Source organism: Bombina bombina, chromosome 1 (assembly GCF_027579735.1).
Source record: "Bombina bombina isolate aBomBom1 chromosome 1, aBomBom1.pri, whole genome shotgun sequence".
In the NCBI taxonomy this organism is placed as follows: Eukaryota; Metazoa; Chordata; class Amphibia; order Anura; family Bombinatoridae; genus Bombina; species Bombina bombina.
This window is the reverse complement of record NC_069499.1, coordinates 1,150,618,462-1,150,644,903: the sequence shown is the minus strand read 5'-3', so window position 1 is coordinate 1,150,644,903 and position 26,442 is coordinate 1,150,618,462. Positions and strand designations below refer to the sequence as shown.

General features: G+C 37.0%; 1 protein-coding gene across 1 annotated transcript in view; it reads right to left on the bottom strand.

Moving 5' to 3' along the window:
• LOC128641676 (membrane primary amine oxidase-like) overlaps positions 1-24,732 on the bottom strand; it is an 81,508-nt gene extending 56,776 nt beyond the window's left edge. Inside the window, exon 1 of the mRNA XM_053694210.1 lies at positions 23,142-24,732. Coding sequence (XP_053550185.1) covers positions 23,142-24,723 — 1,582 coding nt within the window. The 5' untranslated portion in view covers positions 24,724-24,732. The remainder of the gene's footprint in view (positions 1-23,141) is intronic.
• Between the last annotated feature and the right edge of the window lie 1,710 nt (positions 24,733-26,442).

Genomic DNA, 26,442 nt, shown 5'->3' with positions numbered 1-26,442 from the left:
CATTTCTGAAAAATGCTCGTTAAATATTCATATATCCATATTGTATCACCTATGCTCAATCGGACTGGTCTTATATTGTCATGTTGGTATGACAATAAATCAATATGACAATAAATCAATATGTAGTGTCAGACAAGGTATTTGATATAGGATGATATAGAGGTTTACAAATCCTTATTGGGAATGTATGCATATCCCTTATGTGGATATGTATTTGTGTTTCTGATCATACATTAACACCATGATATGGGAGGTAGGGAGATTGATATTCTAAGAGGTTTCTGTATATGTCCTTTTTATTGAAATATATTTCTGTGTTCGTGGGTTGACATAGAGATGTGTAAATTAATTAGCAAAGGAATATATATACACCCATGTAAATTTATGAGTGAAGATCTGGTTTCTCTAGTATTGATTAGGTAAAGAGATTTTTTTCTCTAAACTATATATGCGTATAGTCTGTTTATATAAACAATACAGAGATGAAGGTAAATCCCTAACTGTAGGTGGGTCTTCAGTGGACTAGGATACGTACACCTGGTGGAATTTGGTTAATACCGGACAGGCAAATTATCCTAGATTCGATGTTTCTGGTTATATTGTATGTTATCTGGTAGATAGAGGAACGGCATGGTGGCTCTTATGCCAATTTCTAAAGGAAATAGATAGAGGAACGGCATGGTGGCTCTTATGCCAATTTCTAAAGGAAATAGATAGTGAATGTCAATAGTTGGATTTGGACCAGACTGTTACTTCCACATGTATTAACTCAATTACTTTCTGGATATATCCCAATATAAACTATCAGAAGGTGGTATGTCCTTGAAAAGGATACATTTGAAATTCTAAGGCGAGGTTGGCAATACAGAATATTTAAAAATATTTAAAAATATAAAAACATTTATAAATATTTAAAAACATATATTAATTGTTTCTGATGTTGATAAGTAAGGCTATCACCTTCTTTCTAGGTGTTAGTGTAAGACAGGTTAGGTTTTATTTTACAGGTCAATTTGTATTTATTTTAGCTAGGTAGTTATTAAATAGTTAATAACTGTAAAATAAAAATAAACCCTAAGCTAGCTACAATGTAACTATTAGTTATATTGTAGCTAGCTTAGGGTTTATTTTACAGGTAAGTATTTAGTTCTAAATAGGAATTATTTAGTTATTAATTGTAGGTTTTCTTTAGATTTATTTTAATTATATTTAAGTTAGGGGGTGTTAGGGTTAGGGTTAGACTTAGGTTTAACATATTACTTCTGGAAAGATAAGCTGTATGTTAAAGGCTGAAAAGTGTTATTATTATTTACTGTGATAGGTATTGTACTATGCACATTGCAGACAGATCATATACTTATTATCTGTATTTTACTTGGAAAACATGTAAGACTAGCCTATAATAAATCCCTATCTTAGTCTCTAGGGGTTGGCGATATTGTAGCATAGCCCAATGTAGGAGATGCAAAACTTCCAAGTATGTAAAAGCAAAAGGTTTTTTTCTTTTTTTTGAATATTAAAATACACTGATATCTTAGTATAAATACTAAAAGGTACAAGAGTACATCCCCTGAGGGTCTGTAAAGAGTCAGTCATCTACACATGTTGGGTAAAGAATTAGCTAAACGGAAAATGTAACCACTGGTATAATTTTTGGGGATATATTTTTCTATATAAAGGAAAAAAAAGGTTTTAAATCTAATCCCTAATTCAGGTGCAGGGTGTAATAGGCCTCTGGTAGGATGAATTACACATGAGCATATAGGGGGTGCATTTTGCTCTTTTCTCTTGAATGTTAAAAGAATGTAATAACATTAAATAAGCTGTCCTTATAAGTAAAATTAAATAAAGTCAATATAAAGAATTTGACTGAGTAGAAGAAAACTTATACACTGCTCCTATAAGGGATCCCATATAAAACAAAGTGTCTGCTTCACATAATTTTACACAATTTTTTTTTTAAAAAAAATTTCTGTCTGTTTTTTTTTTTTTTTCTCACGTAAGGGTTTTGAGGATAGTACAACAGGCATATTGCCTGCTTAACAACAACTAGTGCTTAAGTGATAGCAGCGTCACTAAAGCACTTATAAGATGCGCCTAGGATTAGTATTACAAGAATAGGAAAAATTATTGGTATATGTGCTATAAAGACCGAATTAGTCAATATAGCAAATAGCAACAACAGTATACTGTAAAAATAATATTAAAGCAACAATATGATGGTGCTCCAAAATGGAGAAAATAATAATATGTGCATATATACAAACTGTATAGTCCAGTGTATGTGTTCTGATGCAAAGTCCTGCAATACGAAGTCAGTAATTCCAGAAGCTGACAAATGGAAAGCAGTATTCCAAGAAAGTGTAGGCCGCTCCTCTAGGGTGTTATGCCGCAACACGGATGACAAATCTAGGAAGGAATGGATAGAGGGCGCCACATGGTGCAGATCATAAATATAGGTAAAAGCAACAATAGGAACACAAGAATCCTACTCACGCAGTATAAGGCACAAATGTGCAGTATTCGCAGTCCGGAACCACACGTCGTCCGGTAGACCTCAGTAGGAAAGTGTCGCCAGATGGAATTCCTCGTCTCGCCAGGGAGAGTCCAGGGAAACCCAAAAGTGGTGTAATGGGAGCAGGTCAATATTACATTACTCACACCAAAGTTCCAAGAGCTCCAAAATAGGTGGTGAATTGAAAAATTTGGCCTAGGCCAAAAAACAATGATGCGGCAGATGGAGAGTTAAAAGGTAAGATAAAATTTATTCCACAATAAAATCAACAGCAACGCGTTTCATCAGGCTATACAAACATACTCTCAACTGCCATATTTAAAATGAAAAAGAGCCAATCATTGATCAGGAAAAATTCACACCCTCATTGGGGCATACCAACATACATATAATAAAAGTGGATTAAAAATTTCAACAATTTAATTTTTTTATCTATAAATATAAAATGTAATTTCTACATAACCTATTGTTATACACCACATGAGTGATCATTTTCCAAGGACAACAAATTATTGTTCGTATTTAGAACACTGATTCATTCTAATCTGTGGTCTCTGTCACCCCTGACATGATCTGATAATGGTATGAACTATTAGATACAAATGCCCTTTGTTAAGATTAGTTTGTACTAAACAAATACTTATTCTAAAAAATTATTATTGTTACAGATGATCTCTCTCTTACTAATTTAAAGAATATAAAGTAATCATAATTGTTATAATATTATTAATAATAATGATGTGAAGCAGACAAGTACAAGCGTGTAGGAACAGATCCCTAATTAATAGGAGTGATTGCGAGTGCCAGATGTAGTAATGCACATGATTCTAAATAAGTAAATAAATATCCAAAATCACAATGGATCTAAAACCCCTATTATTGTCTGGTTAGCAGAACATAAAAATAAAAATTCGGTGTTACACGACTATTATGTTATCTAGTCCAAATAGACGCTTTTTTGTTTCTATGGTGACCATGCTATGTTGGTCTTATGCGAGTTTGATGATGTCAGAGAAGAGGTGTAATAGGATACGCTATGTATACAAAAAGCTGGTCACACAGGGTCATACTCTAAAACATGCCAAGCATCAAAATAACCTGCTAACATAATCATAAGCATGATCGGCTGCCTCCGTGGACCGATTTGGTTAACAATATCTCATAATATAAGTGGATCGTTAGATCGATCATTCAGATTATAAACTAATATGTATAGTGTATATCGTGTGAGCAGGGGGCGTGAGTGTTAACCTGGAGGGTGTGCGAGTTTCGTCAGGGAGGTGTGTGTGAATTGGCCAATCAAAGAGGCCTATCTAGTGAAAGGACCAATATAGTGGGGAATGGACGTGGTGGGGAGGGAGGATGAATACGTGCATCATAAACAAGGGGTGTGGAGGTTAGTAAGGGAAATATGAATACCGGTCAATAAGTGGGTCTATCAATTGGCCAATGAAATGGGCAGATACGTGAAAAATGGGGAGGGAAGACGTGCTAAACTAGCAATATAAACAAAGTAGTACTTAATAGTACAAGATCTGTGTGTAAGGTAACAGTGGGGAAATATAGTAAGTAATGTTGGGAAACTAGACCCGTGATATGTGAGGACAGGTATAATCAATATGAAGGAACAGGGTCTGTGTATGGCGTGATATATCATAAAGATAATACGTGATGATGGGATGTTATAACCCATAGACGTGTATATATGCACAAACACCGTACAAGTGATTAATAGTTGGGGCTACTGATATCCAAAGTACAGCTGTACGCATGCAGGATCGGCAGGTGTGTAGAAAACCACAAACGACAAATAATGAGGGATAGTTACATAAACATATATCCAAAAGCTAAGTGCCGAATGGCTAATTCATTGTAGTGAATTGATAAGAGTGTAGATATGTGTGCCAAGGACTTCTTAAAGGGACATATGTCCATATCTCACAGGTATAACCAATATAGTAGGCTAACAATATTAACTACAAACAGGGGGCTGGTACAATGTGGGAAACATGTATGCCAATAGGCAATTTCTCATGTATAATAAATTACAATTATAGAATATAAGGACGTGTCTGCCACATAAAAGTGTCAGTAGTAACTAAATAAAATAAAATAACTGTCTGATGCAGAGGGTCAGAACCAGTATGTTTAGGACAAGTGGAATGACTGAAAATAAATATAATATTAGATCAGTATGTGATTTGTAAATATCATAAATAATTGTGCTCACTTACTTATATTCAGCACATTCATATTAATTAGTATCAGAACCTAGATGTATAGTTAAAAATATGAGTCAGAAAGCTGCTAGATCCATATTTAGGTTGAGGCTAGAGGGAAATAGGGTCCTCAACTTATAAATCCAATAAGTTTCCCTCTGTCTCAACCTATTAAATCTATTATACAGATGGGAGTGAGGAATCATCTCAAGTGAACAAATGTTGAATGTACTGGTTCTTCTATTGTGTATATTGTTACAATGTCTAGGCACACTATGGTTTTGACATTTATTTTTAATGTTCCTTAGATGTTCGTTCCATCTATTCCTGATTACCCTACATGTGCGACCCACATATTGAATCCCACAAAGATTGCAGGTTAATAAATAAATAACATAAATTGAGGTACATGTCAGGAATTGGTGGATATTGTATGATTTTTTGGTGACACTAAAAAAGTTTTGTTGCCAAATTGGGTATATTTACACATATTACAATTTTTAACGGAACATTTCCCTATTCCATTCTTTTTAGTTGTTGTGTGTACATTTATTCCTGTATTGCGTTTGTGAACTACAACCTTGCTTGATACTAAAACGCTTTTGAGTGTGGGGGCTCGTCTAAAAACACACTTTGGTTCGGAGTCTACTAGTTTTCCCAAAATTGGGTCTTTTTTCACTATATCCCAATGTTTCTTAATACGTTTAATTTTGGTATGATTGACATTAAATTGAGTAATAAACAAAGGGTTGGAATAATCAGCTAGTATGGTGTTTTCCTTATTATTCATTGGTTTATGTGTAAAGTACAGGTTTCTATTATCAAGTTTGGCTCGTTCATATCCAGTGTCAATTATTTGTTGAGGGTACCCTTTCTCTCTAAATCTGGCTTTTAAAACTGTGCTTTGTTGTTCAAAATCCTCAATATAACTACAATTTCTGCGTATCCTCTTAAACTGCCCGTATGGGATATTGTTAAGCCAGGAATTATAGTGATTACTTGTGTAATTGAGGTAACTGTTACAGTCAACCGTTTTGAAATGTGAAGTCGTGATGATTTTGTTGTTATTGGAAAAGGATAAACATAGATCTAAAAATACTACTGATTGATTATCAATGGTGCTAGAGAAAGTAAGACCCATGCTGTTAGAATTTAAATGGGTAACAAAAGATTCAGCAGACGAGATATTGCCCCTCCACAAAAACAGCAGATCATCTATGTATCGGCCATAGAAGACCAGGTTCGCTCCGTAGGCAGATCTATAAATATACCTCTCTTCAAACAACCCCATAAAGAGGTTGGCAAAACTAGGAGCGAACCTGGTCCCCATGGCAGTACCTAGTATCTGTAAGTAATATTCATCCTGATAGACAAAATAGTTGTGTTCCAGAATGAACACAATCAATTGTACAATAAATTCTTTCTGCAATGTGGGAATATATATATCCTCTGACAAAAACTCAGAAACTGCTTCAATCCCTAATTTATGTTGTATGTTGGAGTATAAGGCATGAACATCACATGAAATCCAAATCAATTTCTCATCGTAATTGATCTGTTCCAGTTTTTTGATCAGATCAGGAGAATCTTTGATATATTAATTCAATGTGGTGACATAGCGTTGGAGGTACCAATCAACATATGCAGATACATTATCTGTTAGACTCCCAATGCCAGCTATAATAGGTCTCCCCGGCGGGCACTGGGCATCTTTGTGCACCTTTGGCAAGTGTTAATAAAAAGCACAGTTAGGTTTTATGGGGATTAAAAAATTCCTTTCCGCCGTATTTAGAATTCCTTCCTGGTATCCAAAGTTGATAATACCTGTTAGTTACGGTGTTTGTGCATATATACACTATGGGTTATAACATCCCATCATCACGTATTATCTTTATGATATATCACGCCATACACAGACCCTGTTCCTTCATATTGATTATACCTGTCCTCACATATCACGGGTCTAGTTTCCCAACATTACTTACTATATTTCCCCACTGTTACCTTACACACAGATCTTGTACTATTATGTACTACTTTGTTTATATTGCTAGTTTAGCACGTCTTCCCTCCCCATTTTTCACGTATCTGTCCATTTCATTGGCCAATTGATAGACCCACTTATCGACCGGTATTCATATTTCCCTTACTAACATCCACACCCCTTGTTTATGATGCACGTATTCATCCTCCCTCCCCACCACATCCATTCCCCACTCTATTGGTCCTTTCACTAGATAGGCCTCTTTGATTGGCCAATTCACACACACCTCCCTGACGAAACTCGCACACCCTCCAGGTTAACACTCACGCCCCCTGCTCACACGATATACACTATACATATTAGTTTATAATCTGAATGATCGATCTAACGATCCACTTATATTATGAGATATTGTTAACCAAATCGGTCCACGGAGGCAGCCGATCATGCTTATGATTATGTTAGCAGGTTATTTTGATGCTTGGCATGTTTTAGAGTATGACCCTGTGTGACCAGCTTTTTGTATACATAGCGTATCCTATTACACCTCTTCTCTGACATCAACAAACTCGCATAAGACCAACATAGCATGGTCACCATAGAAACAAAAAAGCGTCTATTTGGACTAGATAACATAATAGTCGTGTAACACAGAATTTTTATTTTTATGTTCTGCTAACCAGACAATAATAGGGGTTTTAGATCCATTGTGATTTTGGATATTTATTTACTTATTTAGAATCATGTGCATTACTACATCTGGCACTCGCAATCACTCCTATTAATTAGGGATCTGTTCCTACACGCTTGTACTGGTCTGCTTCACATCATTATTATTATTAATAATATTATAACAATTATGATTACTTTATATTCTTTAAATTAGTAAGAGAGAGATCATGTGTAACAATAATAATTTTTTAGAATAAGTATTTGTTTAGTACAAACTAATCTTAACAAAGGGCGTTTGTATCTAATAGTTCATACCATTATCAGATCATGTCAGGGGTGACAGAGACCACAGATTAGAATGAATCAGTGTTTTAAATACGAACAATAATTTGTTGTCCTTGGAAAATGATCACTCATGTGGTGTATAACAATAGGTTATGTAGAAATTACATTTTATATTTATAAATGTTAAAAAAATTAAATTGTTGAAATTTTTAATCCACTTTTATTATATGTATGTTGGTATGCCCCAATGAGGGTGTGAATTTTTCCTGATCAATGATTGGCTCTTTTTCATTTTAAATATGGCAGTTGAGAGTATGTTTGTATAGCATGATGAAACAGTGTGTAACACTGAGAAACGCGTTGCTGTTGATTTTATTGTGGAATAAATTTAACTTACCTTTTAACTCTCCATCTGCCGCATCATTGTTTTTTGGCCTAGGCCAAATTTTTCAATTCACCACCTATTTTGGAGCTCTTGGAACTTTGGTGTGAGTAATGTAATATTGACCTGCTCCCATTACACCACTTTTGGGTTTCCCTGGACTCTCCCTGGCGAGATGAGGAATTCCATCTGGCGACACTTTCCTACTGAGGTCTACCGGACGACGTGTGGTTCCGGACTGCGAATACTGCACATTTGTGCCTTATACTGCGTGAGTAGGATTCTTGTGTTCCTATTGTTGCTTTTACCTATATTTATGATCTGCACCATGTGGCGCCCTCTATCCATTCCTTTCTATATTGCCTGCTTAATGTAAGTTTAATATATATAGATTGAGAAGTCACTGAGCACAGAGTGTTAAAGAAGGAAGGTAGAAGAATTTTTATTTTTGAGTTAAGAGAACACATGGATAAATATATATCACAGCAGAAGAATAAGTCTCCAGCTATGGCTGCTAGAAGTAGGGAAAAAAAAATAAAGGAAGCAGTGAATCTGTGTCAGAATCCATTAATGAGAGTGTTAATCAGTTTGACACACAGGCTTTAATTAAGATGATGTCAGACATCTTTTTGCCTCAGTTTGACTTAATTAAGTCTGAGATATCAGGCTTGACAAACGAGGTGAGACAGTTCTCAAAGAGATTAACAGAGGTTGAACAATGTGTGTCAGACCTAGAGGATAGGTTTGAAGGTCAAGAGGCAAATATTGTTGATATAAGAAAGAATTATGATAAGTTACAACAGAAAGTAGATGATCTAGAAAATCGAGCACGCAGAAATAATATCAAAATAATAGGACTACCAGAAGACACACAATATAAGGACCTGAATGTATTCAAATTACTGGATATGCCCCCCGCAGACATACCCCTCATAGTAGAAAGAGCACACAGAATAGGAAATAGAAGGGAAGATAGCAACACAGACAGACCAAGACCAGTAATTACTAGATATCTCAATTTCCAAGATAAGGTGAAGTTGTTACATTATTATAGGAAAAAGAGGGATTTAGCCATAGAAGGAAAAAGGATCCTTATCTTCCAAGATTTCTCAGCAGAAGTATCTAATAAAAGGATATTAATGTCGCCTCTGTGCACACAATTGATAAATAAGGGTTACAATGCCACACTAATATATCCAGCAAGAATACGTATTCAGGGCACCGAGGGGACAACATTTTTAGAAAATTCTAAAGAGGCTGAAACATTCATGAGAGAAGAGGTGATATAAAAAGAGGTGTATACAATGAGAAATTGATTTTTTGAACCTGTATGATAAGATGTATAGAAAAGGTAGAGTTCAAAGGGTGGATGTGGGGGAGGGGGATTTTTCCTCCTTTAGATTTTTTTTTATTTTTATTTTTTTTTCTTGTTCATATTTTGCCATTCCCACCTGGCCAGGTGGTCTGAATAAAAATGACTAGTCAGATTAGATGTACCTTGGAACGTAGTAGGTTTTACCTCTCCGATAAAAAGGAAAGCTATTCTGGGACAACTAAAGGGTTTGAAGACCGATATTGCTCTTATCCAGGAGACACATCTAAAAGAAAAGGATTTAGCCAAATTGAAAACTAGCTGGGTGGGAGAAGTAATAGGCACCCCATGTAATAAAAGAAAGAAAGGGGTTGCAATTTTATTGAATAAAAAGTTACAATACACAGTTAAATCCTCAGAGTTAGATATAGAAGCAAGATATATGATAGTAAAAATTGAGGTGGAGAAGAGAAGATTCACCATTTGCAATGTATATGGCCCCAATGACTATACCCCAACATTTTGGTTAAATCTCCAATCACAGTTGCTGGAAAAAACAGAAGGGATTCTTATAATAGGGGGGGGGGACTTTAATATGGCTCCCCAAACTCCTATAGACAGAATAAGAGAGGGATCAGCTAGAAAGAAAACTAGAAGAGATAAATTAGAGGCTAAATTACTTAGGAAATTTATGGTAAATCTTAATATAAAGGATATTTGGAGAGAGAGGAACCCGACAGATAAGGAATATACATGTGCCTCCAAGGCTCATAGGACGCTCTCAAGGATTGATATGTTTTTAATTTCAGAGAAATTATCAGGTTTGGATGTAGAAGCAGAGATAAAAGAAATAACAATATCAAACCATGCCCCACTAATCCTTAAAATTAGTATAAATAGTGGCAACTCCCCCTTTAAAAGATTTCGGTTCCCGAATTATCTGATTAATAATACAGATTTTAAAAATATGTTGGTAACAAAGTGGCAGGATTTTCGTATGAATAACTCAGAATACTTGGATAATATTCTGGGAAGCATCAAAAGCGGTAATTAGAGGCAAAGTTATTGCTTATATGTGTAAAAAAAAGATTAAACAAAAAAACAGAGAAAAAGAAATGGTAAAGAGGCTAAGCTCAGCATACAACAGATATCTTGACGAGCCAAATAGGAACAATTGGCAACAGTATGTAGAGGCTAAGGAGGCTAGAGACATATGGCTACTTGATAAAACTACACAACAAGAACTTAGAATGAGTGCTACATTTTTTAGATTTGGAAATAAAGCAGCATTTAGCAAGCCTAGTCAAGAGATCGAAAGGACATAATTATATTAGCTCTATATCTATGAACGGTAAGATGGTTAATAAGACAGAAGATATCCTAAAGTTATTTACGGAATATTACCGGAAGATATATAGCCCAGGAGAACTAAACCTTGAAAAAAAAGCTGAATTTTGGACTAAACTAAAAAATGTAAAGCTTAAGGAATCAGATGGTAAAAGAATCATCAGATTTCAGATGAGGAGATTAGCAACGCTATTAAGAATCTAAAAAGAAGTAAAGCATCTGGGCCAGATCTACTACCAAACGAATATTATAAAATATTATCAGAACATATAATTCCTAGCTTATCTTCCCTGTTTAATTCATACCTTATTAAGGGGGAGGAAATGTCATCCCACTTCACGGCATCCTGGACCACTTTAATTTTAAAACCAAACAAAAATCCAACAACAATGGAATCATATAGACCCATATCTCTGTTAAACTCAGATTATAAAATTTTGACAAGTATTATCGCAAACAGACTTCAGGTAGTTCTGGAATCAGTAATCCATAATGATCAGACGGGTTTTATGAAAGGAAGAAATTCCTCTTCTAACCTGCGAAAAGTATTTTTGGTGTTAGATTATCTTAAAAATGCAAAACAAGAACAGAAAAAAAAAAAAAAAAAAAAGGGGAAGGAGGTGGAAAACTATCTAGTCTAGCAATAATCTCTATAGACGCACAAAAAGCTTTCGAATCAGTGGAATGGGATCATCTTTTTACTTCACTGTTAGAATTCGGTTTCCCTGAGACAATAATTAATCTAGTTAAAAATATTTACAAAAAACCTTGTACTGCACTTTTAATAAATGGTCAGATATCAGAAAGTTTAACACTAGGCAGAGGTACCCGTCAGGGATGCCCCCTCTCACCCCTATTGTTCAACATCGTAATAGAATCACTTGCTATTATCTTAAGGGAGAAAATACAAGGGATTAAGGTGGGCAACTATGAATGTAAAGTATCCCTATATGCAGATGATCTGTTATTGTATGTACGTAATCTTAAGGAAAACATTCCATTAATACTTGAAATAATTAAAGACTTTAGCTCTTTCTCAGGCTACAAGATCAATCTTTGTAAATCTGAAGTGATGGTAATTAAGGGAGATAAAGATATAAGATTGGAAAATTACTTCAAAATTGCCCAAGAAGGTATAAGATATTTAGGAATCTTGATCTCAACTAGAGAGGACACATGGTATAGTATGAATTACACACAACTACTAAAGAAAATAAAAGAAGATTTAAAAGCTTGGACCAAGCTACCTATTGCAATCACTGGTTGTAAGGGTTAACTTCCTGAGTCTGACTTAGGAACCTCCCTCTGACTGTTCTTACCTATTTAAGCAGTTCACTCCCAGCTACCTTTGCTGGTTTATTGAGCTCACTTGTTCCTGAAGTGCTCAAGCTTCCTGCCGCAAATTTACTTTTGGTTTTCCTGACATCACAGAGACTTGGGAATTACCTGCATCCAAGCTACTTTGTTTTTCCTCCTCAGTGTGAACTTACCTGCTACCGGAGCGCTCCGTGTTCATCTGCTATTCCCTGCACTGACATATCTGCCGTTACGTCATCAGCTACAGCCGCTGTTCCTCTCTGCCTCTCAGCGTCTCTCAGCTTGCAAGCCTCACACACTCTGCAGCAGATCCTCGGCATCTCCACTAACTTGTATCAGGTTTGATCCAACAAATTTATGTAACCTTTTCCTGCTTCTGTTTTGCAACGCATCATTTAAAGTTATACACTTATCTACTTAGTCTGAGATATATGCAAGTTCCGTTTATCCTCATTTCAGTAATTCATTTCAAAATCACTGTTTAGGTTGTGATATATTTTACCTTGATATATATTTAACCTACATCGTGGCTTATATAAAAATTCACTTTGGGAAACCTTTTATTACAATTGGTTCACCAAGTGAAACAAAACCAATTTGTACTAAACTCATATGTCACCAAATTATGAATGCTTAGTTATGAGAAAGATTATACATATAGAGAATCTTTACAGAATAAACCAGCCTTAAAAAAGTTTCTAGGAACTAAGTTGAAACTTCATTTTTTTTCTTATAGAATTTACACTTTTACTAGGATAATGCATCAGGAAACAATGTGCAATAGGATACAAACATTATCTGATAGGATGGACACTCTATCCAATTCTTTTCATGAACTGCAGGTTGAAAATCAGGCCCTAAAAGCCTGTTTAAGAGAAGTACTCGCTCCTAAACCTTCAACTGCAGAAATTCACCCTGAGCCTTTAGTCTCTCCCCCAGAAAAATTCTCTGGAGATCGTTCTCAATTTAGGGAATTTAAAAACTCCTGCATGTTAATGTTTGAAATGAAACCCAGAACATATCCATCAGAAAGATCTAGAGTTCTTACGGTGATTTCTTACCTCAGGGGGGAGCCTAGGGCCTGGGCACATACTTTTTATGAGTCTGAAGATCCCATTCTGGGATCCCTTTCTGCTTTCTTCACACAAATGTCAGCTTTGTATGATGATCCATATAGGCAGGTTTCGGCAGAAAATGCCTTGCGGTCACTTAAACAGAAAAAGAATCAAGTTGAAACTTACATTACACAATTTAAAATTTATGCCAGAGACTCAGAATGGAATTAAGTCTCACTTAAGACCCAGTTCAGATTAGGACTTTCTGAAGAAATCAAGGATGAACTGTCTCGCATAGGAATCCCAGCATCTTTAGAGGATTTCTTTGCCTTGACCATCAGTATAGACAGGCGCCTCAGGGAAAGGCAAACTGAACGGGCTACCTATTCTAAGGGCTTCCTTCCAACCACTTCTCACCAAACCAGAGACGTACCTCAACCCATGGACATTGGTATCCTTAAAGGGCCCTTGACCACCCAAGAAAAGTCCAGAAGAAAACAATTAAACCTTTGCATGTATTGCGCCTGTCCTACCCATGAAGTCAAGGACTGTCCAGTTCTATTAAAGAATAAAAAGGGTAAGACATTGCATTCAGCAGTTAGTCTTCTAACAAAATCTCTTAACACTACTTACATAACTATCCCTCTTACTTTGCAGTGGGATCGTCACAAGATCACTACTGAAGCTATTGTCGATACTGGTGCATGTAGAAATTTTGTTGCTCTTGATTTTGTCTCAAAAAATAAAATTCCAGTTGTTAATAAGCATACTCCATTCTCTGTTAAGGTTATTGATGGCACTCTTCTCTCGTCCGGACCAGTAATTCATTAAACCATTCCCCTCCAGGTAATTTTTAACCCACAGGTATCAGATGAGCTCTCTTTTGATGTGATCTCCTCGCCTATGTTTAATATAATACTTGGTATTGATTGGTTGTGCACACATAAACCTTACATAAACTGGGCTGATTGCACTCTCAAGTTTCCTAATGTCCAAATTGATTCTGAAATTAATAAAGATGTAACCATTATGCATACAGCCGATTCCATTCTGCCACTTCAGTACTCTGAATTCTCTGACGTGTTTAATAAAAAAGACTCAGAGACATTACCACCCCATAGGGCATATGACTGCCCGATCGACTTACTCCCAGGGGTTACCATTCCCTTTGGGCATATATACCCACTCTCCAAACCTGAATTGGAACACCTTAAAAATTACATAGATGAAAACTTAAAAAAAGGTTTCATAAGACCCAGTACCTCCCCTGCAGGCGCAGGTATATTTTTTGTGACGAATAAGGATGGTACATTGAGACCTATCATCGATTACAGAGAGCTCAATAAGCATACTCGTAAGAATAAATACCCGTTGCCACTTATTCCTGAGTTGATAGAAAGATTAAGAGGTGCCACGGTTAAACCAAGTTAGATCTCCGTGGTGCCTACAATCTGATACGAATGAGGGCTGGAGATGAATGGCTCACTGCGTTCAGAACCCGATACGGGTTATTTGAGTACACAGTGATGCCATTCGGCCTCTGTAACGCTCCAGCTACATTTCAGTGCCTCATCAATAACCTTTTCAGGGATGTGTTGGACGTATATATTGTAGTCTATTTAGATGACATATTGATTTTTTATCAAAATCTTGAGCAACATAGACTACATGTAAAAGATGTCCTAACTAGGTTAAGAAATAACAACCTGTATGCTAAACTCGAGAAATGTACATTCGAGTCTAATGACATATCTTTTCTAGGATATCAGATTTCCTCCACAGGCATTAAGATGCAAAATGACAAAATTCAAGCCATCCTTGATTGGCCAACTCCTCTCACCAAGAAAGATGTACAACGCTTTCTAGGGTTTTCTAACTTTTATCGCAAGTTCATACCCGGATTTGCAGCTATAACAAAACCCTTAACTGTACTTACTAAGCTGGATCAACCTTTTCGATGGACCAGCCAAACACAATCCGTGTTCGATCTTCTGAAACTAAAATTTACTACAGCCCCTATTTTGCAATATCCAGATATGAACAAACAGTTCATTTTGGAGGTAGATGCTTCTGATTTTGCCATTGCAGCTGTCCTATCACAGAGGAAGTCATTCAAGGATCCACTGCATCCAGTGGCTTATTACTCGAGGTTAATGCAACCAGCTGAGTTAAATTATCCCGTCGGAGAAAAAGAATTACTATCTATTAAGTCATCCTTCGACCAGTGGAGGCATTTATTGGAAGGGTCTACTCATCCCACGGTCATATATACAGATCACAAAAACTTACAATACTTACAAACCAACTGTACTTTATCTTCCAGACAACTTCGTTGGAGTTTATATTTTTCAAGATTCCAGTATGTCATCACCTATAGACCAGGTACGAAAAATGGCAAGGCTGATGCACTTTCCAGGCAAGGACAAAAGATAACAACAGAAAATCTGCCCTCAACCATTATTCCTAAACACTGTATTTTGGGCTTACTCACCGAATCCAATCAAGCTTTCCAAGATGCTCAAAAGAATGATGTATCACTGCCCTTATCTGGTCTCACTAGTGGCCAAGATGGCTTACTTTACAGGGAAGGTAAACTGTATGTACCTCTTACTTTTCGTACAGCCATTCTTAGGTCAGTGCATGACTCTCCACTAGCTGGTCACATGGGAAAAACTAAAACTACTGAACTGCTTAGGAGATCGTATTGGTGGCCTGCCATGCTCACTGACTTGAAAGATTTCTTAACTCAATGTACAACCTGTGCCACCTCCAAACATTCTAAACAACTCCCAATGGGACTTCTTCAATCCTTACCTGTTCCACACACGTCTTGGGAAGTGGTTTCAATGGATTTCATTGTGGACCTCCCTGTGTCAAATGGCTATTCTGTTATTTTAGTGGTTGTGGATGTTCTCTCTAAGATGGCACACTTTGTTCCGATCACCTCATTGCCTACTTCAAAACAAACTTGTGACTTAATCATCCAGAATGTCATTCGTTTGCATGGCATACCTAAGGTTTTTATAAGTGATCGTGGATCTCAATTCACGTCCAAATTCTGGAAGAGTCTTTGTGAGGCGCTACACATCGAACGTAAACTCAGCACTTCTTACCATCCCCAGAAGAATGGGCAGACGGAGAGGGTTAATCAGTGGCTGGAGCAGTACCTGCGCTGCTACTGCTCGCACCAGCAAGATTCTTGGGCTGCCTATCTACCTCTCGCTGAGTTTGCTTACAATAACCATCAAAGTTCTACAACTGGTTTCAGTCCGTTCTATGTGAACTATGGTCTGCATCCTCCATTCTCTCTTATGCCCAGGGTGGAAACTCCCTGTCCTCAAGTGAACGATCTCGTCAATGACATTTCAACTACTCTCTCTATCGTTCATGATAACATTCTCCAAGCTCAAGCATCTCAACGTCGCTACTATGATCTTCGTCACCGAGCTAACCCATCTTACGTTGTAGGACAATATGTTTGGTTATCCACGAAGAATTTGAGAATACCCTATCCATGTAAGAAATTGGGCAAGTTGTTCATTGGACCCTACCGCATCCTTCGAGTTCCCAGTTTGGTCACTGTTACCTTACAGCTTACTTCTTCATTTAAGATCCACCCGACCTTCCACGTCTCTTTGGTCAAACTCTGTAGCACTCCTCCTGCCGATACGGCTTCACTGGCTTCAGCTGATACTGTTCTTCCTGATGACCAATATGAAGTGCACAGCATTTTGGACTCTCGCTACAGACGTGGAGTACTGTTTTACCTGGTACATTGGAAAGGTTTTGGTCATCAGGATGATTCTTGGGAACCTGCTTCCAATGTGACTGCTTCCAGGTTGGTTTCCTTATTCCACAGGCGTAATCCTGATAGTCCTAAACCCTGAACCTCGCTGTGGTTCTTTAAGTGGGGGGCTCTGTAAGGGTTAACTTCCTGAGTCTGACTTAGGAACCTCCCTCTGACTGTTCTTACCTATTTAAGCAGTTCACTCCCAGCTACCTTTGCTGGTTTATTGAGCTCACTTGTTCCTGAAGTGCTCAAGCTTCCTGCCGCAAATTTACCTTTGGTTTTCCTGACATCACAGAGACTTGGGAATTACCTGCATCCAAGCTACTTTGTTTTTCCTCCTCAGTGTGAACTTACCTGCTACCGGAGCGCTCCGTGTTCATCTGCTATTCCCTGCACTGACGTATCTGCCGTTACGTCATCAGCTACAGCCGCTGTTCCTCTCTGCCTCTCAGCGTCTCTCAGCTTGCAAGCCTCACATACTCTGCAGCAGATCCTCGGCATCTCCACTAACTTGTATCAGGTTTGATCCAACAAATTTATGTAACCTTTTCCTTCTTCTGTTTTGCAACGCATCATTTAAAGTTATACACTTATCTACTTAGTCTGAGATATATGCAAGTTCCGTTTATCCTCATTTCAGTAACTAATTTCAAAATCACTGTTTACCGCTCCTAAGTCTTAGCCACTTAAGGTTGTGATATATTTTACCTTGATATATATTTAACCTACATCGTGGCTTATATAAAAATTCACTTTGGGAAACCTTTTATTACAATTTGTTCACCAAGTGAAACAAAACCAATTTGTACTAAACTCATATGTCACCAAATTATGAATGCTTAGTTATGAGAAAGATTATACATATAGATAATCTTTACACTGGTAGAGTCAATCTCTTTAAGGCAATTTATTTGGAATAATAAGAGACCTAGAATCTCATTAAACAAACTTTACCTGCAGAGAGGTATGGGCGGATTAGCTCTACCAAATCTGGAATATTATAATTGGGTAATGCTAAGCAGAATAGTGGTAGAATGGATAACGGGGGCTACGTACTATACGATACCAGAGGCTGAGAGAAAGTTTTTTAAACCGTACGACTTACTGAACATTATACATAATCAGTGGCAGAAACTTCCGGTTAATATTAAGAATATAAAAACCATAGCTAACCCGATAATAGCCTGGCAAAAACTTTGCAAGAAAATGGGCGTTGAATTTGGTATGTCCAAATATTTGTCTATACAGAATAACTTGGTATTTCCAGCAGACATTAACTCGCCTCTATTTCAAAACTGGGAAGGAAAGGGGTTGAAATGTATTCATCAAATACTAGACACAGAAAGAAAGGTGGTTAAAACATTTGATGTATTAAAAAGGGACTTCCTAATAGATAATAGAGATCTCTATGCTTATCTACAGGTCAGGCACTATGCGAACCAACTTATTAAGGAAAATGGATGGGACTGGGGGTGGGATAAGGTTGAACCCTGGTTAAAAATGGTTAAACAGGGATTTTATTCAATCTCACCATGGTATAAAATTATCTTTGTTCAGGAAGGCCAAAACAACCTAGATAATTTAACTGATAAATGGAGACCCTACATTACAGAAATTAATGAGCCCATTGAAAGGTTAAGTGAGTCAATTTCGCAAGTAGCAAAAATAACAATATCAGAAACTTGGAGAGAGGCACACTTGAAACTGTTATACAGAACATATTACACCCCTAAGAAAGGAGCAGATTGGGGCAATACACAGTTTAATAAATGTCCAAAATGTAGTAAATACGCAGCTGACTTGATACATATGATTTGGGAATGTCCCTTAATTAGACAATTTTGGCTTAAAATCAAGTATTGGTTGGATAAGATCATAAAAAGACCCTGTAACATTGAGTTAGAACAAGTGCTGTTTCTTCCAAGATCTAAAGAATTAGGGAGAGACTGGAAGCTTATATATATCTCGGTACTAGCGGCGAGGAGTATAATTTTTAAAAACTGGAAAGATAGTAAAAAACCTAGTTTTGTAGAATGGAAGAACTTCTTGGTAAAACAGGCAGTTATTGAACAATATGATGTACAGAATATCGATGAGAATGCAAATATAGAATACATGAATAAATGGGGGAAATTGATACATTCATTGTCTGTTACTCTGCAGAAACAGTTATTTTATCCTTATAGGAATTTAGCTGAAGTTGAAGCTTAGATAGAGGGCAGGAGGGAATGGCAAACAAATATAATTTTTTTATTTTTTTTTTGTTTGTTTTGGTTTTTGTTTTGTCCTATTTTGTTTGGTTTTGTTTTATTTAAATGTGTTTTTTTAGGTTTAGCCGTTGACATAGCTTGTCAACGGCATGGGATTAGGTGGAATTGAAAATCCAAAAACTATAAGATCAGAATACAGGACGATTTTTTTTTTTTATAGTATTGAATGAAGGGCGGTAAAAAGAACATAAGGAAATATGCTTAGTTTATGAAGGGCCCTATGTTATTTATGTTTGAAAGGTGCAAAACACCCTGCGAGGTGGTATTATGACCCAAATGAGAGGTCAGTAATTGTTTATTTGTCTTTTCTTTACTGTATATAAAAGGTAAAACATCCTGCGAGATGAAAGGGAAGCCCGATTGAGCGGCATTGTATTTATATTTTTTGGAACATAAATAAAAAATATTTTAAAAAAAAAACACTTAGGTTTAAGGGTTAATAAATTTAGTATAGTGGCGGCGACGTTTGGGGTGGCAGATTAGGGGTTAATAAATTAAGGTAGGTGGTGGCAATGTTAGGGGCGAGAGATTAGGGGTTAATAATATTTAAATAGTGTTTGCGATGCGGGAGAGCGGAAGTTTAGGGGTTAATATGTTTATTATAGTGGCGGCGATGTCCGGAGCGGCAGATTAGGGGTTAATATTTTTATTTTAGTGTTTGCGATGTGGGAGGGCCTCGGTTTAGGGGTTAATAGGTAGTTTATGGGTGTTAGTGTACTTTTTAGCACTTTATGAGTTTTATGCTACAGCGTTGTAGTGTAAAACTCACAACTACTGACTTTAGAATGCCTTACGAATCTTGACGGTATAGGGTGTACCGCTCACTTTTTGACCTTCCAGGACAAGCTTGTAATACTGGTGCAATGGAAGTCCCATTGAAAATAGACTATACGCAATAAATCCAATGGGGACCAGGATCCTATCTACGTATAAAATCTAAATCTCTAAAGAAGTCCTCTACAACTCTACAATACCAACAAAGGTGATGTAAGTGAGGTACTAATTGGTCCCCATTGGATTTACCATCACTAATATACATAGCACATATATCATGGGTTATTGTTAATTCACTTCCTCAACAATAGGGGAATATATAGCTTGAAGAAGACAGGATGTTCAAATAAAGCTCATGACGCCAAAATTTGCTTTACATACACAATAAGACATATTGATAGGATTTTTTTGCTATTTGGGTTGTTGTATACATTGGGCAGGCAGCAAAGAGATAACCCAACACAACACTATAAAATCCATCATGAGGAACACATATTGTGGTCCTGACACTAGTTAGATTTGCTAACCAGACTAATGATCTACAAACAACACATATATTTATATCTGTTTTTGGGGACACTCTTTTGTCTTTTATATTGCTTTATCATATTAATTAAGACACCCAGGTTAGACTATGATAGATACTACTAGATGCTGAGAACAATAGATTCCACGAGTAGTATTGGAATTGTATGTTCAATCCTCTTTTTTTAGTCTGTTAGGGTTGTTTGACACTGAGTTTTATGTGAAGGTCTTATTGACATCACTGCTACTAGTATTGCATTTTATTATGTTTAATGAATATTATTATTATTATTATTATTATCAGGTATTTGTAGAGCGCCAACAGATTCCGCAGCGCTGTAAACATAGTCGGTGTACAGGATATCTTTTATAGGGGTCAGGTGGGTAGAGGGCCCTGCCGAGAGTTTCACTGTTGTAGTTGGCTCTTATGAAGCGATCTGTAAACAGCTGGGCCCATAGGTTTACATTCTAAGGGGTTCAAGGGGAAAGCAATGGAGTTAGGAAAGGTTAGTGTTGGTTGTATGCATCCCTGAATAATAGAGTTTTTAGGGAGTGCTTGAAGCTGTTAAAACTAGGGGAGAGTCTTATGGAGTGAGGCAGGGAATTCCACAAGATGGGGGCCAGTCTGGAGAAGTCCTCTAAACGGGAATGTGAGGAAGTAACAAGAGAGGAGGAGACAAGAAGATCCTGAGCTGATCAAAGACGGGAGGGAGAGTATCTAGAGACAAGTTCTGAGATGTAGGGGGGAGCATTACAGTTCAGAGCTTTATATGTCAGGGTGAGGATTTTATGTTTAATCCTAGAGGCAAGAGGAAGCCAGTGAAGGGATTGGCAGAGAAGTGCAGCAGATGAAGAGCGACGAGTAAGGAAGATGAGCCTGGCAGAGGCATTCATAATAGATTGTAAAGGAGCTATGCAGCAGCTAGGTAGACCAGAGAGCACGGAGTTGCAGTAGTCGAGGCGGGAAAGGATGAGAGAGTGGATTAAAATCTTGAATATTGTATACAATTGTACTTATTTTACATTAGGGGTGTTTGACACTGTGTACTGTGCAAAGGTCTTGAGACATCGCTGCTACTAGTATTTATTGTAGGAGTAGGTGGGTGGCATTATATATCACATGTGATTGGATCACTTCAATAGGGGTAATTTGCCATTAGAATGAGCCTGTAAAAACAAAATAGGGGCTTGGCAACATATAAGCTACTGATTGGACAAGTGTAGCCCAATTGTGTTTTGTGCAGCGTAATGTGGTAATTTTAACACATGTGTGAAACCTTCATGCAAGCGCAGTGAAGCCTGTAGGACGTCAAAGAGAGTATTTGAAGCTGTAGAATTGTAATAATTTATTTACAACTGATGAAACGATTGTGTTGAATCGTGAAACGTTGTGTTTTTAAGATTAAAGTCTTTTATTACAATTGACTTTTTCCACAAGCTTCACTATATATATTTTTATATATCACACATTGTATACACTGTATACCAACACAGCTTTAACTATATCATACTGAGTGTGTGGAATACAACTCGGAGCAGGAAATTGATCAACTGGAAACTTCAGCTTTTCTCACTAACCCTGCTTGTATTCCATGTATGGCAGCCAAGTAAGAGGTTAGAGTGGCCCAGATAAGACGGGGAAAGTTGTCTGGACGACTGTAAGAGCCCAGGAAGCCCTTGTAGCACTCCTCAAGTGCCTGTAATCCTGTAAGTATGTTTTATTGTGTGTTGGCTTTTACCTGCAATATTGATTGTGCACTCCTTCTTCTTTCTAATTCTCTACAAAATAGAACATTCTCTCCAATCCTTTTATCCTCATTGTTTTCTTTTTCCATTGATACAATGAGAAGCAAATTAAACATTACTTTTTATTGCAGGCTAAAGAAAGAGGGACACATAATTTTCCAGTTTACTTATCTGCTATAAAGCCTTGCATTGTAGTCAACATATATAAAGTTCCACCTCTGCAGAGCGTTTTAACTGTGTTTTTAAATTAATAATTTTTATTACTACTAACCTTTTTTTTTTTTTTGCAACTATGTTTGTTTTAGGGGGGGGGGGGTTTGTACATTATTTCTCTTCATTCTCCCAAAATGTACATAGTATCCTCTTTAAGATGTATCTGATTTATATTTTACTGTAGGATTTAAATAGGATTAATTTAGTAGAACTACTTTAATGGTTTTATTTAAAAGTTACTTTTCACAATACATTATATGAGACCTTAATAGTAATGTACAAAACAACATGATCAAACAACAGGATTCTTTAAATTCCAGTTCTCAGGCAGCTAGTTTCAATAAGTATTGCAAAAACTTCCCAGTAAGATGAATTTAGCCTTTTCCCTATTTAATCTATAGAGCTAATTCAGCAACTCTGGAGAGCTACCTCACACTTTGGTGAATCAGTTTTATAGGGTACCATAAATTTACTAATTATTTAATTAACCTCAGGCAGAACAATTTAAAGAATAGCATTACTTGAACAAATTCAGTTTAATCAATAAAACAAATATTTCACTAAAATCTGCACAATTATTGATTCCTTTATATTTTAATATGCTGAAGTATCTAAGGAACAGGTTTGAGAAGTGTTGTTCAACAGCAAATGTCGGAGCTTTTTTGACTATATATGAGCTCCTGCAAGACAATAGATGTATTATTTTGTAGTTTGGCAAATGTGATAATGACTTACCTCCAACATCCAGGTCCACTTTGTAATTGATAAAGTGGGTATGGATGGTCCCCAACGTATGTGGTCCCACTCTATTACCATAATCTGTTCCCCCTTCGATATAGAAAGATGAGCTGATATAGCCTGTTGCATGGACTTTGGTCTCAATAGCACCATTTTGATAAAATATGAAATCAAACACATAATCATAGTTTCCTAGAGTAGAAATGGCTCTTATAACCAAAACAGTGTTGGCCAAGCCCCCATAATAAAATGATTCTAAGTTTGAGAAATGACGCCTCAAAGGAAGGCCAGAGTTCAGTTCAAAGACGCAAATGGAGTCTTTGTTTCGTACCCAGGTATCCGAGTCAAGCATGTGATAGGTGTCTATATAGGTAGCAAAGTATAGACAGTCAATGCCACGCACAAGCTGATAGACAAAGCGGCCGATCCCAAAGTTGCTATCCATGTATCTTGTTAACATCCCTGCTGGGGCATTGGAACCATATATTGAAATGGCTTCTTGGATACTCAGTTCATACACTATTCTCTCTCCCTTGAATTTAATATCAAATAACCTAAGACCTGAATTTACATTGACTCCAAAAGCTAAACTCCAGTGCTGGTATAAAACCTGGTTGTTTTTTACACTGTAACGTGGACCTTTCGGCTCATATTGCATGGGTATATCAGTCACAGTACTTTTAGGGGGTTTCAGAGAAGCAATATTTTCTTCAGGGCCAGGCTTTCTCATTTTTACTATTTTTACTTCATCTTTTATATATTTGCCCTCTAATTCAGAAAAGCTTTTAAAGAATTGCCCATTAAAAAAAATTTGTTCTACACTCCATTTACTTACATTAAGGTTCTTATGATTCATTAAGAATTCCAATCCTATTGGATGCACATAGTAACCACTGCCTGGTATGTTAAAGAAAAGAGCATACCAGGTACTTCTATCTCCAGATTTAAAGCCTCGAGGGGCTGAAGTGAAAGAAGATAAAAAGTTAGCATCTGAGTAATCATAATTAAAAATGTCCTTTAGGAACGTTGGTGCATTTGGAAACTCCTTTTTCAACAGATAGGTGTGCACCTGACCATACTCATTACCTATTACTGGCCGACGGTAATAAGGAAGTTTGTTTTTGTATTTCTCTTGAGTAACATCTTTAAAGTTAGTTGGGTTGGGGAGAGGTCCCACCACAAATTCTTTAATTTCAGGATCCTTATTGTTTCCAAAATAAACAACCACCAAAGCCTCTCTCTGAGGTTTTGGTTTGCCGTGATCTAAATATAACAAAACATCTTGTTTCTTGGGAAGTTGCAATTGCACTGAATATATGCTGTTGGAATCAGGATTAGCTTTGGAGATGCTCACTAAATTCACCTTGAGGTTCCTATTCAGGTAATCTACCACTTCTGTAATTTCATGAGGTGTCAAATCTGCAAATACCAAGCTCTGGTCATCGTGTTTCATTAGAGGAGGATTCAGACTTTCAAAGTTACAAGTCTTTGTTTTAGAACCTAGCAGCAGCACACACACCAAGGCTGCAATTACTGCAAAAGCTACCACCATAATTGCAGTAAAACATTTTGTATACATCTTTGGCTGTCAATGCCTCTTCTCCTCTTTTCTGAAAATGTTTGAATCCCAGATCTTGGCTCAGAAAGAATTTCTCAACCTACTTGTAGCCTATTTAACTTGTTGAAAAGGAAATGTGAAACATCCTAAGAGGGGGAGGGATGTGTTTGGATGTTGTAGGAAAGCACTATATGCTGTTCTATTTTGTTGAATAGTTAACTCCTAAACTTCCAGGATTTTTAGTCACATAATGAGAAGTTCTCAGCATGTCAATAACATAATGTAAATAAATCTTGCTTCCGTTTAAAATGTATTATCACTATATTCCTAATAGACCGCATGCTTTATTAATTACTGCTACTGTATGTTAAACAAATAATAATAATAAAAAGAAGTTAAAAATAGTCTTAAAAGCAAACATTCCATACACATTATGCATACATTTCATTTGATTATTTCCTATTTGATGCTGTAGTGGTATAGAAAGGGGATCCTTGTAAAGTAATATATTTATACATATGACATTCTTAAGGCTATGTTATCCCTTTATGTTGCATCTAAAGGGATATTTTAAACTGTGCATACATTTTTTTCATTTTGGAAAATAGATGTTTCTGTTCCAAAGAAAAATAACTTGTTTTTATGCTTGAGAGGCATGTCACTGGAGCCATAAAAGGGGGACCTGCATAATTGCTGGCACCCGTTGTGCCCCCCAACAGGGGATGCATAGAACATTCAATTATAAAAACCTTCCAGTTTACTTCTATTATAAATTTTACTGTATTCTTTTTGCATCCTTTGTTGAAGGAGCAGCAGTTTAATACAGGGTGCTAGCATCAGGAGTTCCAACGAGAAGAGGCATTTAGGTGCAGTTACCAATAAACACATAGGGGCCGATTTATCACGGCCCAAATGGGGCCGTATACCCGTTTCCGTGCGAGCCTTCAGGAGTTAAGACCGCTGCTCCTTAACTCGTATACAATTGGGTTGATTGACACCCCCTGCTAGCGGCTGATTGGCCGCAAATCAAGCAGTTCACCAGTGTAGTGTAGTTTATTAAAAAAGCAACGATGGCAGCATCCAGTGCAGAATCTGGTGCTTCGGGTGTGATCAAGTGGACCATGTACGGTCAAACTGCACAGAATCTTCCTCCGACCAACTGGCGTTTCCCGAGCAGCAGCCCATTTTTTTGAGTTATGAAGCTCTGCTACTCCAGCCGCTGGCAACAACCAGCTCCATCATCGGTAGCCAGTATGGATTAATGGCCGCCAGGCCCAAGGGTTACAGGACATCGGAGCCACCATTACTCTGGTCCAGCCACACCTGGTCACCAAGTCGGACCAGACAGGAAAGTCAGTTGCTGTTCGTTTGGCTGGGGGCAGGGGGAATAAAAAGCAGCCCTGGAAAAAATGTAGACCAGCCCAACAGCCCTATAATCTATCAAAAGATAACGTTTCAGAGACAAATCGTCTCTTTCATCAGATCAAAGAGTGCATCCTTTTTTCAGGACTATAATTTGCTGGCCTGCACCATCATATTGCACATTTCTTTTTTAGACTGGCTCCTAGATTTTCAAATCATCAAGCCCTTCTTATAGTTAAGCATAAGCACTCACAGATAAGTTACCTTGTTTAAAAGTATGTGCAGCTCATGCCCAAGACAAGCAACTCTATCTGCTTCACATGTTGCTGGAGCTATTATTATGCTTAAAGGGACAGGAAACCTCAACAGTTATTTCAT